Here is a 12,815-nt window from a genome sequence, read left to right on the forward strand (position 1 = left end):
TTCCATGTCAATCACCTTTGAATGGATACCTGGGGTACGACGTTCGCGCGTATCATCTGGGCATAGTAGCTACTAACTATGATCTGGGGTTCCGGGGACGAAGAACTTCGGCTGTTTCTGAATAACGGGGTTATCGTTTTCCTGTGCGTGTGAAGCTGTGAGGCGGTACAGTAGAATGAACATCAAAACTAAGAGTGAACTATGAAAAGCCATTTCTTTGTTCTTTTCACTACGGTGAACTAATTTGGGCACGAGAATCTTTGCAAAGGGTGTTGGATCATCATGAGTGGTGACGGCTTTCTTGCTGTCAACTTCTTCGATTTAGGAAGAAAGGATCTCATAACTGGCACTGTGGTTGTACTGGTGCGTTTTTTAAGACATCTTGCTGCTTTTAAGGAGAGAGTACTGTATACCAGATCAATTTGGGCATCGTTGTTTTGTAGAAAATCACATCAAAGATTGCATTATAGGTGCAGTTCCGCATAACCAGTGAAACTTACAGGAATACTCCGACGTTCATAAACTGTAAAGGTACAGAAATATTATACGGACTCTTCCTCTCCATTAACTTTCTGGACTGTCTGGACAGAAATGAACAGAAATTGACCATACATCTTCGTGAATAACCTTTCGTCAATGGCTGACACGCCTGCTCCAGTATCCACAAGTAGCTGAACTGCTTGGCCTGCTATTTTACCTGCTACTGTTAGATCACTGAGATTCAGGTTGGCGTTACTTTCCTGTGACAGGGAAACACGTTCTTGCTTCTGCTGATCATCAGCCGATTCTCTCGCTTGGGTAAGCGGGCAGCTATCGAAGATATGAGATTTCTTCACCTTCAAAATTCAATCTGCAAGTGCGTACTGGCTGACGGGACGTTTCCGCCCAGTGGATGGTAGTCTTTATCAGTTTAGCTTGTTGTTCGTGGATGGTAGGTCAGTACGGTTTTCCTTGTTTTGAACAGCTTCGATGTGATTATCAAAGTGTTCCAAGATTAAACGCTTGATTAAACCTTTCTAGGTAAAACCAGAAGCTGTGATTTTCCCCTCGCTTTCTTTCTTTGCGTTGAAAAAAATTGCGAGGCTATTAACAATACGTCTACTATAATCTTTGCTGTTTCAGCAAGATACAAACCAGGTTAAGACAGGATCCCAATCTGGTGAAGAGTCTTAACCAGATTAAGATCTTGTCTTGACCTGGTTTGTTTCTTGCTGAAACAGCAAAGATTATAGTAGACGTATTGTTAATAGCCTCGCAATTTTTTTCAACGCAAAGAAAGAAAGCGAGGGGGAAAATCAAGCGCAGGAACAGAGCGCGAGGGGGTGATGGCGGTTGAATGCAGGGCCAAATCAAGCGAGCGGATTTTTCTCTCACACAAGATAAAGGGTATTAAAAGGTTGCAATCTCACTGAACTAGTGTGATTTTTCATACCATTGTTTTGACCCCAAGAATACCAGCGTGACTGTGATTCGCCGAGACTGAGAATTGTTTCTGGTTTAGAGAAGACTAAACTGTCTTTCTCTGACAATCACTGTGAACACAAAGATACAATGTCTCTATTTCCAGTTTAGAAGCACATTTCCCATTGAGATTGTATTTTGTTATAAACTGTAACGATGGTTTGGATATCTTAGCTTACAGAACAGACACTCCACATGCGAAGGGTGACTTTTTTGGTTTTATTTTCACTTTATTTTATTTACCTTTTTACACAAATAGAAAAATCACAACCACAATTTGAATTAACGGTGACATATTTTAAGCATAGCTTTTTACAGCAATTTTATTTCTCTGTTTTAGTCAGCTTTAGATTCGATTGAGATGTGTCATTGCATTTCCAGTTCGTCAAAAATACTCCGCTGCGAGTCATATTTTTCACTGTCTTTTCGATGTTTGGCAATGAAACCTTGTCTGTCCTGTTTGATTAATATTTTAGGCAGTCGGAGATATTTCATCAGTCTTAGTGGCAATTAAAAATCGCGGAAAACAGGGATAAATCACAAAGCGCCACCGAAATCCATAATCAAAGATGGTCTATTTGATGTACATGTGCCAGACTAAAGCAGCCCGTCTTCAGAGTCCTGTCAACAGCGCGAAAAAACATTTTTTTTTTCTTTTCCTTCACTTTTTGTTTTGCGTTAAGTAGTCTTGTGCTTGAGGAGGAAGCTCAAAGAATTCTGGCAGTGATGTGAGTTCTGTTTGCTCGACACTCATACTGACTCCCTCAGGTATGTTCCGTTGAATGTACTCAAGAAGAACATCAGCTGTCTCACGAGTCACATTCCTGACCTGCAACACAAACATAACTACAGCTTATCAACTTAACCCTTAATATGCTAAGTCTGGATTATTCCGGGATTTGGAGGAATGGCCATTCAACCACTTATGACGTCACCAATTTACACGTCAGCAGATGTTTGCGACGTGCAACTTATAGAGTTTGGATAGATCTTGACTGCATTCCGACAGAGCTTATCGAAAAAAACGTGATCAGTTTTTGGTGTAAAATCGGTGCTAAATCAGGCCAATATACCCGCACTTGATCAAGGTCTCCTTTCCAGGGTTTCCCATTGATTAAGATCAAAACTTTTCAGGCCAGTAGAAGGCGTGCACAGAGTAAAAGATAGAGAGAAGAAGAAAGCAGAGAAAAACGAAAAGGAAAGGAGCAAGGGAAAAAATCGGAACGGTTCAGCCAAAAAAAAAAAAAAATTGGCTTATGCGCATGCGCCAAAGTAAAAAGTTGTACATATTTACATGGAAATTTCATCAAAAACTTAATGCAGTGTCAGAAAGTGCATTTCTAGCAAAGTTTAGAGAAATTTAGGACCGTAGAGCCAAGAAAATCGATTAACGGCTAAAAAACGCGTTTTTTTGGAGTAATTCCAGCATATTTAGGGTTAAGAAGTTGTCTACACCATATTTCTTTTGATAGATAGGAGTATCTATATATTGATATACTGTACCCATAGCCGAAGTTATGTTCTCTGTGAGGCGATTCCCGCAAATCGGAGATACGAATTGAGTCTCTCATAATACCTGTATTTGTATCAGGATAAGCCACTTTAAACCTTGTGTTTGACAGCTTTACCTCTGGAAACATGTTAACTGAGATGTTTTTTTTGAACATGGTAAATTAACTATCCATGTGGTTTCTGCGTCCTAGGGAGAACCTTATTGCTACTTATTTTTGCGGAACTTAATTTTCGCGATTTTCAAAATTTTCGCAAAATTAAAAACCCGCGAAAATTTTATTCTTAACGTTTCTGACGTATTTTTAATTGTTTTAACGTATTGTTTGGCCAAATGGGAAAATTAAGTCCCGCGAATATTTTTATTTTCGCGAAATTAAGTTCCCGCGAAAATAAGTAACAATAGGGGGGGGGGGGGGGGTCTTCATCGCAGCCGTTATTTAGCTAGTCACGCAATTCTCTCAAAAAACGTGGTGCGACGTTTTACGTAACGCCTTCGAAGGAGAGCATCTTTTAAAAGAACTTCCTCAGCAAGCACGAAAAACTCTCAAGATAATACAAACCTGTAACATGCGCGCGTGTGTGCGCACCTCATACTGTGCTCTGTGCTTCTTGTAAATGTGAGGAGATTTTAAAACTGTGTGTCTTTCAATTGACGTTGGTAGTAAAATCCTGCAAAACAAGTAAAATATTGTTAGAATATTAAATATCAATCCTGAATCGTTGTGATGAGATTTCAACATAGAGAAAGTCACTTTGATCACTCTCGAATTTGCCATGTTAAGTTTGCAGACAAAAACTAAACAGCTGCTCATTGTAAAACAGTGTTTATCTCTGTTTGGTGAGTAAAGGAGAGGCAAGGTGGTACAGATTGTTTGGTGCTGCAAATTTTTTCCACAACTCTAAAGGAACAGTTAAAGGCACTTACGACGCGTACTTCAGTAAACTTGTGAGATACACATAAGCGCAAGCATGAAACAGAACAGCAACGAGTAATCAACTATGTAAGTTGCGTTTCTTAAAACAAGCAATTAATGAAATATCACACCTCCGATAAGCACGACTTGTAGGCAGTCAAGTCCAGGGTGAACTAACCATGTCAATAGTAGGGCGACTCGTTGGCCATGCGACAATTATTCTAATTTGACCCATTGCGGATCTAGTGACGGTATTCACTGTTCGATAAAAGAACTCACGGGGATCTCAACGGCCCATTTGCCGTCTCCCGCCCTTTCTCCGTGTAAGAGAGGAACAAAGAGTATGTTACTTCAGTTGTTTGCGTACAATGCAAAAAAAAAAAAACAAAAAAACGACGGTGTCATCTACAGCCCTTAGACGACACGGTGGGAAAATTGTGCACGATAACCCCGCTAAGTTTATTGCATACTGGCTCACAGTTGCATCAATAATTGGTTAGATTTGATTATCATCACCCTCCCTGGTGGAAAAGGTAATCAACCTGGTGGATTTTTGACTGCCCTGGTGATTTTGTGTTGAAAACCTGGTGGAAAATCAGGTGGCACCAGGTTGTTACAGCTAGAGGGGAAGAATGAATGGAAAAACTGTTTTCCAAGCTTCAACTTCAGATTTGAGGCAAATTAAAGATGCATGACGTCCATTGTTACTTTCTCGATAGTCACAGGATTCAGTTCTACCCTCCAAAAATAGAGCATGATTTTGAAACGTTTTTTAACCATTATCCTCGTAATCGCTAACATCATGCGGAAAGAGTTCTCTTGATCTAGTTTTCCGCCGACCGACTGCATCAATATCATTCATTATATCAGCCTCTTTTCAGCCTTGGCCTAGACTAGTTTTGTCATAGATGTTTTATTAGTGTCGCGCGTGAAAGAACTCTCACGAAAGGGAGAAGAGAGAGAGGTTGATTCATGTTAGATAGTCGATACACTAGTCGATACATAGGTTAGGTTTCTTCAGTTTGCTTGTAGCGTTTGATGTAAGTTGTAATGTCAACAACAGTTGAAAAAGATATATCAAACGCAAATAAGGTGAGTTGAAAACCTGTTTGACTTGATCGTCTTTATATCTTTGGAACGATCGAACATTCGATGGAACGAAGTAATTTTTTGGACGATCTGACGAAAGTTGGAAGATGTGATTGGAAGATGTGACTTGGAACGATGTGACCGGATAGCAACCTGGAGGCTAATGGTCGCTAATCGCACTGCATGGGCGAATGTTGCTTTGTACATTTCTTTATTGCACAGTGGGAACATCCTTGTGCGTATGGTTACACCTATGCTTATACTGGTACTTATCTCACAAGTCTGAAACAGTTTTAAGAAAAAAGCCTCCCTTTTCATATTTTGATCTAGAGTCACCAAACTACATAGTGGAAACAGTCAACTACAGTTACGTCTCGTACCTCCACAGGTTTTACAATTTTCCCGAACATTCACTCATCTTGCCAGGGCTTTATGATAATGCGTTTTTAAAAATTGAAAAACTACAGAGTAAAGAGCATTATTGTTTGTCAGCAAAATGCCGTCTTTTAAAATTACGTGTACTGGATATCTGAGTTCTGAAATTTTAATCTCAACTGACACTTTTGTTTTCTGCTGTCCTCAATCATCTTTGCAGACCTCTTAGAAAACAGAAGTTCACTTCAACCAGTTTAATAGGTCACTTCAGTGGGTTATGGTTGTTAGTTTGTAATTCATTTTGTTTCTTTCTTTTTTTCAAGCTTTGTTGATTGTAGTCTAAGTTTGTTGACAGTAGCAAAAAAAAATTGTTGGCTAGGTTTTGAACTTCAGAATGCACAGTCTTTGTGAACATTGTTTTGCCAATAATAGGGTATGTATTAGTTACCCTAGTAACTAATAAATGGTAGTAAATGGTGAACATGCACTTACAGATCAGAGATATCAATGTTAAGATGTGAAGCAGCTAGTGTAATAAATGTTGTGTAGCTCTTTAACACGGCTTCATCACTTCCCTTGTATTTAATACTGATCAGTGAGTACAGAACTCCCTTGTTTGAGTCAGAACTATTCTATAAAGAAAAACAACAGTGTAACAAACATAAGACTGATCCCATTCCACCTTTTCTTTTACGAAAACTTGAAGTACGTTACATAGATTAGGTAGGAGAAAGGCATTTGATTCAGGAGGGTAACTTTTACTGTAGGTTTCAGAAATTTGTAATTTGTACTTTTTGTGTAAAGAATGTAAAAAAGTTTTCCTTGGTAACACTGTAGTTTCTTTTGTTTGGTAGCCATTGTTGTACACATAAGGTTTCAGGCAGGTGAAATTATCTTTTTTATTGAGCCACAAAAACTTGCTTACTGGAGGGGGTGCTTTTGACAGGAGGGGGCTTCACAGGGAGGGAGCTTATTACAGATGTTAGAGAAGGGAGCTTATTGCGTGAGGAAGTTCTCAAGGGGTCTTAATAATACAATAAAGCTCTAAAAGGGGGCTTAATATAAAAGGGGTAGGGAGCTGTTTGGAGGTTTCAAGTTGATTAATAATGTATTTTGTAAAGATAGTATTGGATTGATTGGATAGTATTGGATTGAAGAAAAAAATCAATTTCTGTCATGAACTGTTGTTGTTGTAGTCTTTTCTCAAGGAGGAATGAAGATTGGGCTTGAAAGAGCGATGGACATCAAGCCTGTTGTTGTAGCTGTTGTTCAAGGGAAATACTTACATTTTCAAGATCCTTGGTAGAAAATGGCCTCACATTTAGGTGTTTGGTCCCTTAAGGAAAGGAAAGAAATCCACTGAAGTTGCTTAACATGTTAAGTAGCAATTTATTACTGTATACTGTTTCAATTTTATTTATGTACCGGGTAGCCTAAATTGACAGATGTCCTTCTTTGCATAATTAACTCTTTTGCTTGCCCCTCAAGAAACATCTGAGACTCAAATCCAAAAATTACAAGCTGATGAAGTGCAAGCTGCAGAGAAAAAATATGGGGCCTCAGGTTGGTTGATGCCCACAGGAAGAAAACACGATAAATATTATATGACTCTCACCATGAGTTCTTCGTGGGCAGAAATCTCCTTTTCTCCTATAAACAGAAAGTAAACAGCATCAATAATAACTCTGCTACTACATGTATGAATTATACAATATTTAAAGCACTTCATCTCAAATTTTCATGTTACAAACTTAATAAACCGTTTCATTTCCAGTATGTTCAATAACCACTCCAGTATTACTTACTGATGGTTGATCTTATCAATTGCCCACATCAGGGTATTGTGAAGACAATAAAAATGTAAATTAATTCCTGATTATAATGTATGGTTTTCACACATGTACCTGTGTTGATGGACAAGCCCAATAGGTAAAGTTTGACCAGCTAATTCTAATACCTGACGAGAGATTTAAAGGAATCAATTAATCAATTAATCAATCAATAGGTCGGTCAGTAATCCTTTTCTATAATATTATAACGCTTTTCCCAAGGCTAAATGTCCTATTCAATTAACGTCATGGGGTGAGAACATTTCAACAACACTCATCAGCCCAGGGTGCATTCCGTGTACATACTATGCCAATGGTATGTTAACGGCCAAATTGGTTTTCAGGTTAAATCTGTTTTCAACCTGAATATGTTTATTTGGATTTCTTTTTCTTATGAATTCAAATTGTTTTAATTTATGTGATTACACCCGCTTTCAGTATTGTTACATGCATATCTTGCCTACGGTGTATTTGGTGGCTCATTTGGCTTGGCAGTGGATGTAAAAAACGAGGAATTATTGCCCCTGCAGGGTTCCAGCAGGCACCCTAGAAGTCCCTGCGTAGGTAGTTAAAATGTGTGCATTCAGTGAATGGTACTGAAAAAAATCTTGATTTTGGTTAAAGTGGGTTGCAAAGGATTGCCGAAATGCTCGCAAAGGATTGCCGGAACACTCGTAAAGAAGCAACGGAAGTCAGTGCCACAAAGGATAAAAATAGCCATCACACTGTAATCACAAGAAACCTCTGTTGCTTGAAGAAATAGTTAAATTGATACCTAAAATTGAAATGATACCGAAAATGACTTGGAAAGCATAACAGGCGTATCATCCAGGGACGAAGAGTTTCTTATCTTAGTCAGCAAATGAACGTCATTAAAACAAGAGAAAATCGTAAACATCTTACAACGAGTAATAAACAATTTAAGCGCGAACATTGTCACGCAATACAAGGTATTTTTTTTCGCTAACAGACTGTCAGTTTATTTGATCCAAAGAGTGGTTGAATAAAGATCAAAAATTGTTTTCTCGAATCTTTGAATTTGCCATATTTTGTTACTTGTGGAATTGTTAGGCTTTGTGGCCTGGGAATTATTGTAGGTTCATTTGGAATGTCATAAGCCCGGGAATAAGCTTGCGTGTTGTCACCACGAACAATGTGTTATGTGTTATTTCTGCTAAGTAATATATTGGACTTGAACTTGTGAATTTTTTAGGACGCAACAGTGTCACACAACAAGAAATTCCACAGCAACCAATGTCGTGACGGACATGGCACAATAGAAAAGAAGCCTAATTGTGTAGTCCATCGGCACAAGAGAAAATATCAATAATTAAAGGCGGAAAAAGACTCCACTAATCTTAATTATTATACATTGGTGTCACCAGCTTGATTTTGATTGGCTATAAGCACGCAGCTAATTCTTGCTTGCTGTTTCTCTTACGTCATACCTACAGACATTAGATTTTACATATGTAGGTGACGCATACCACAGACAATAGTTTTATGCATTCAGATTTTGCAGATTTGTGCGCGCTCTTGTCTTTACAAGTGCAGCCAGGAAGTGCATATAAAACAATTATTGGATTCGTCGCATGAAGGAAATTATCAAGGCCTCAGTTTCTGTTATCCGCCTCAGCCTTCGGCTCGGCAGATAACGAAACTTTGGCCGATTACGCTATCCTCAACCTCATCCAATAATTGTTAATTATTGCTGTAAAACAAATTATGAAAAGGCGAGGGCAGCTTAGTGAGAACTATTACTAGTTGTAATGTGCTCTATGTCTTCGGTGTGTATATTTTGTGGCTCGTTTGGCTTGGTAGTGGATGTAAGAATGAGAACTTATTGTATTATGCACCTATTAATGGGGGGGACCCACGGAATTTGACATTGTGAAGCTCTCCCAGGGTAGGGATTTTGACAACTAAAATGGTCTGCTGAGTTAAAAATTTAAGAGGAGAAAGGAAAGAAAAGGATCAACATCCAGATTAGAAGGCAAAAGTAGGGTTGGATTGGGCACACCCTCAGAAAAACAAACTGCAAGCAGGCACTGAGATGGAACCCACAGGGGAAGAGGAGCCGAGGCCGTCCCAGAAACAGCTAGAAGAGGCAGTAGATGACGAGGAGAGCAAAGCAGGCTACACCTGGTGGCAGCTTGAAAGGACAGCCCAAAACAGACAACAATGTCTAGCAATGGTTTCCACGGACCGATGCTCCACTGGGAGCGGAAGGGTCTAAAGTAAGTCATATGTGAAATTTGACATTCACTAGGTGACCAGGGGTGGGGAATTCGACTCTGGCTTCCAAAAAATGTCAAAATCCCCTGGGTCTGCCCTACCCCCCCCCCCCCTGGGGCTTGACATTGATAGACCTGTGCATTATGCGTTATTGCATTGTGCGCTAAGTCTTCGGTGTAACGATTAAATGGCTCGGAAGTGGGTGAAGTGGTGTCTCCGGTGTAAAGATTTAGTAGCTCGTTTGGCTCGGCAGTGACTACCGAGCCACCAGTTATTGTCTTCAAAAGTGGCCATGCATATTCAGCTGTAGTTATGCATTTAGTTGTAAACTATAAAGATATATATAAATAAAGACAATCCTGATACCTCATTCTTGAAAGCAAGACAGCTACTTGTAGCCAATAATGGCTGTGCAGAGCGCATTAGCTTGATGCATCTGCACAATCCAACACGCCGTAACGCCGCCATCTTGGATTGTTTTTTGATAATTGGTAACCACGCAATATCTTGGGGGATTTACAACGGTGATTCTGATTGGATAAATTTCGAAACCCGAGCAAAGTTGACCAATCAAGAGTTAGATTAGAAAAGTACTAGTGCTTATTCCCTTACTAAAACACGGTTTCCAATATGGAGTACGCTTTCTCGAACTTATTCCAATGAACGGTGCAGAATTAAGCAATCCCTATAACGTGCTTGGCGTCTCAGCGAACTCGAGCCACGAAGAAATTAAGAGGACTTATCAAAGACTTGTTCTGAAGGTTGGAAAACTAATCATGTGTCTCGCAGAGAATTTTTAGAAGCTTTTCTAGCAAAATGTTCTTGTTGTTTTAGGTACACCCTGACAAGCTAGATGAATCATTAACCCAGGAAGATCGTGATAAGGCCTATGAAAGGTTTTTAGCCATTGATAAGGCATGGAAACTACTTAGTAACCAAGAAACACGTACTAACTATGACAAACAGCTAAAAGGTGAAAATTAAATATGTATTTATGTTCCTGTTGGCATCATTTTATTATTTCTATCTGTTATTATTAAAAGTAAAAATAAAAACAATAATATTAATATTAATAATGACAACAACAGCAACAATAACAACAAAAAGGCCTGATATGTAGCTAGTCAGGACAAGATTTCCGTGAAATGGATTTTAATTCCTTATGCCATACAATGAGGAGTTTTGTTTACATAAAAAGAACATTCCGCAGGACCTAAATCTTTCAAATGTTCATTACATTTAGAACAGGGTCTGTCACAAGAGTGGCCAGTTAGTGCTGAGGTGGATTTAGATGACATGGAATATCATGAAGGTATGGTATGTATACTGTCTTCAGGGGGGGCAGAGCCTTTTGGAACGTGGGGAGCTATGACTGTCCCAAAAATACTCGACAGGTTTTCATATTGGGAGAACTTTGTGTTTTCTGAGCAGTTTCTAGACCCAAGATTTCTGAAGATTCTCCGATTGTTGTTCGAAGGCCATATAAACGTTTCCGATCATTTTTTGAACTTTTGCAAAGATACCAAACAAAGTTACCTGAAGACTTCTAATCCTAAAAGTTTCGAAGATGTTTGAACTCAGTCACAAGACAAGATATTTAGACAAACCAACTTTACGCTATGCTCGGGGTATTTTTTTTTTTGGCACCTAAACATGGGGGCTCAGTCCCCACAATTTTTTTTTTGGGGGGGGGGGGGGGCTATGCCCCCCCCCCCCCCCTGCTCAGCCACCTATGGTCTTGCTTTGATAAGTTAGACAACTTTTGACAACTAACAGGTTGCCTTGTCGCGTACCCATGTACTTTCGGGAACGGTAAGTGTCAACCACAGTGTACAATACAAAATCACGAACTTCATTCTGACTATGCACACATGCGGTGAAAACTACAAAGCAAATTACGATTGCGTAATCAGAAACAAGGCTAAAGGAATTACAAGCGAAAATAGAAATCAGAAAAACGCAAAAAGGCGATAAATATGTACAATTGTAACTCACGTCTGATCCTGCGTAAAAGAGGTAAACGAATAATCTCCAAAAGAGGTAACTCCAATATAAACTCCAAATAAACTCCCAATTAACTCCGACGACTTCGATACTCCACTCAAATACTCCGATGACTGTTTAGGTAATGTAAGCGACAGGCTTTTAAACTAGATTGATCACATGGTATAATCACATGGTATAATACGCTCCGATTAGTGATTAAATACACGAACAATAAAATGTCAAAAAATGATGGAAAAACTAAATAAAGCTGCAATTATTAAATTATGAAATGTCAACAAAACGATATCTAAAAGTTCCTTTTCTCTAAACGTTCATTACATGCCTCAAAATCTACGACTACATCAGACATGTGCTGTCTTTGGAAAATCTACACTATAAGAACATTGTTTACTTTGTAGTGTCTTTTTTTATGTACATGGAAACCAAATAAATAAATAAATTTATTCTGTAAATAACCCAAACCCAGGGAAGAGAAGACATTCAGGATAAACAATGATAAAAATATGTCAATAATTATTAAGTAAAAACTTTGTTCGGCAACATTATGAAGTGCGTCATTGTGATTTAGGTGTATTGGGGCAAGTGAGACTATAATTACGAAAAGTTTGTTCCGCTCATTTTACACGACACGTGACTGTTTTTAGGCTGAAATTGCTCTGCTATTCTTCTAGATTTGGGAAGCTTCTCAAGTGTTTGTCGCTGCAGTGGGGAGTACATGATAACTGAGAGTGATTTGGAGAATGGACATAATGTTGTGTGTTGTTCAAACTGTACGTTGAGTATCAGAGTACTGTACAATGTGCTTCCTGATGACTCAAGTGATGATGACCATGAAAAAGTTCAAATGGCAAACAGCTGACACTGTTTTGTGTTCTTGAAATAAATGAGAAAAGGATTTGCATCAGAGATTACTGCAGCTTTCAATAACATCCCAATTCCGCTAAATCAACAGTTACATTTTTTGCTGCTGTCAATCATCTAAGCGGACCCACATGTATTAGGAAACAGAAGTGCACTTCAACTGGTTCCAATGGTCACAGCTGTCAGTTGTGAGTGGTAGATTTTGAACCATTTTGTTCTTTCTGATTTTCAAGGTTCATTGACTGTTGCTGTAATTATGATTGGTGGCAGCAAAAAATGCAGTCATTAGTTGGGTTTGAACTTAAGAAATCATGTGTCAGAGGCGAGATGACTTTGGAAGGTCCAAGTTACCAACAACATGTCCTGTACAGTTTATGATTGTACCTTATGCAAAGAGATGAAGATGTTAAGGGATAAAAAATTCTACTAAACAGAAGTGTGTAGCACGAGTATATAACTGCTTGTAATAGGACCAAGTACAGACAGTGTTACAGCCCAAATAATATACAAGTGGCATAAAAATATCTGGTGA

At 38.8% G+C, this 12,815-nt stretch overlaps 2 protein-coding genes across 2 annotated transcripts; one reads left to right on the plus strand and one right to left on the minus strand.

Annotated features, from left to right (window-relative positions):
- Window positions 1-1,661: 1,661 nt before the first annotated feature.
- LOC144634837 (small ribosomal subunit protein uS10m-like) lies at window positions 1,662-9,892 on the minus strand. The gene is made up of 7 exons (XM_078493877.1): window positions 9,782-9,892; window positions 7,256-7,308; window positions 6,967-7,001; window positions 6,638-6,687; window positions 5,844-5,983; window positions 3,534-3,642; window positions 1,662-2,290 (listed from the first exon to the last, which is right to left on the minus strand). The coding sequence occupies exons 1-7, from the start codon at window positions 9,881-9,883 to the stop codon at window positions 2,123-2,125; spliced, it is 657 nt and encodes a 218-aa protein (XP_078350003.1). The 5' UTR covers window positions 9,884-9,892; the 3' UTR covers window positions 1,662-2,122.
- A 125-nt stretch (window positions 9,893-10,017) lies between these two features.
- On the plus strand, window positions 10,018-12,620 carry LOC144634463 (dnaJ homolog subfamily C member 24-like). Its single transcript, XM_078493416.1, has 4 exons — window positions 10,018-10,176; window positions 10,250-10,388; window positions 10,659-10,727; window positions 12,094-12,620. The coding sequence occupies exons 1-4, from the start codon at window positions 10,075-10,077 to the stop codon at window positions 12,279-12,281; spliced, it is 498 nt and encodes a 165-aa protein (XP_078349542.1). The 5' UTR covers window positions 10,018-10,074; the 3' UTR covers window positions 12,282-12,620.
- Window positions 12,621-12,815: the final 195 nt, after the last annotated feature.

This window comes from Oculina patagonica, chromosome 13 (genome assembly GCF_052425735.1).
Source record: "Oculina patagonica isolate OP01 chromosome 13, crgOcupat, whole genome shotgun sequence".
Taxonomy (NCBI): Eukaryota; Metazoa; Cnidaria; class Anthozoa; order Scleractinia; family Oculinidae; genus Oculina; species Oculina patagonica.

Excerpts from the sequence above, each read along its gene's own strand:
- LOC144634837 (XM_078493877.1), bottom strand. The coding sequence starts at position 9,883 with ATGGCGGCGTTACGGCGTGTTGGATTGTGCAGATGCATCAAGCTAATG. Across the intron at positions 7,002-7,255 it reads GGGCTTGTCCATCAACACAG|GAGAAAAGGAGATTTCTGCC; the intron begins GTACATGTGTGA and ends TTCTGTTTATAG. Across the intron at positions 2,291-3,533 it reads CACACGCGCGCATGTTACAG|GTCAGGAATGTGACTCGTGA; the intron begins GTTTGTATTATC and ends TTTGTGTTGCAG.
- LOC144634463 (XM_078493416.1), top strand. The coding sequence starts at position 10,075 with ATGAACGGTGCAGAATTAAGCAATCCCTATAACGTGCTTGGCGTCTCA. Across the intron at positions 10,389-10,658 it reads CTATGACAAACAGCTAAAAG|AACAGGGTCTGTCACAAGAG; the intron begins GTGAAAATTAAA and ends CATTACATTTAG. Across the intron at positions 10,728-12,093 it reads TGACATGGAATATCATGAAG|ATTTGGGAAGCTTCTCAAGT; the intron begins GTATGGTATGTA and ends CTATTCTTCTAG.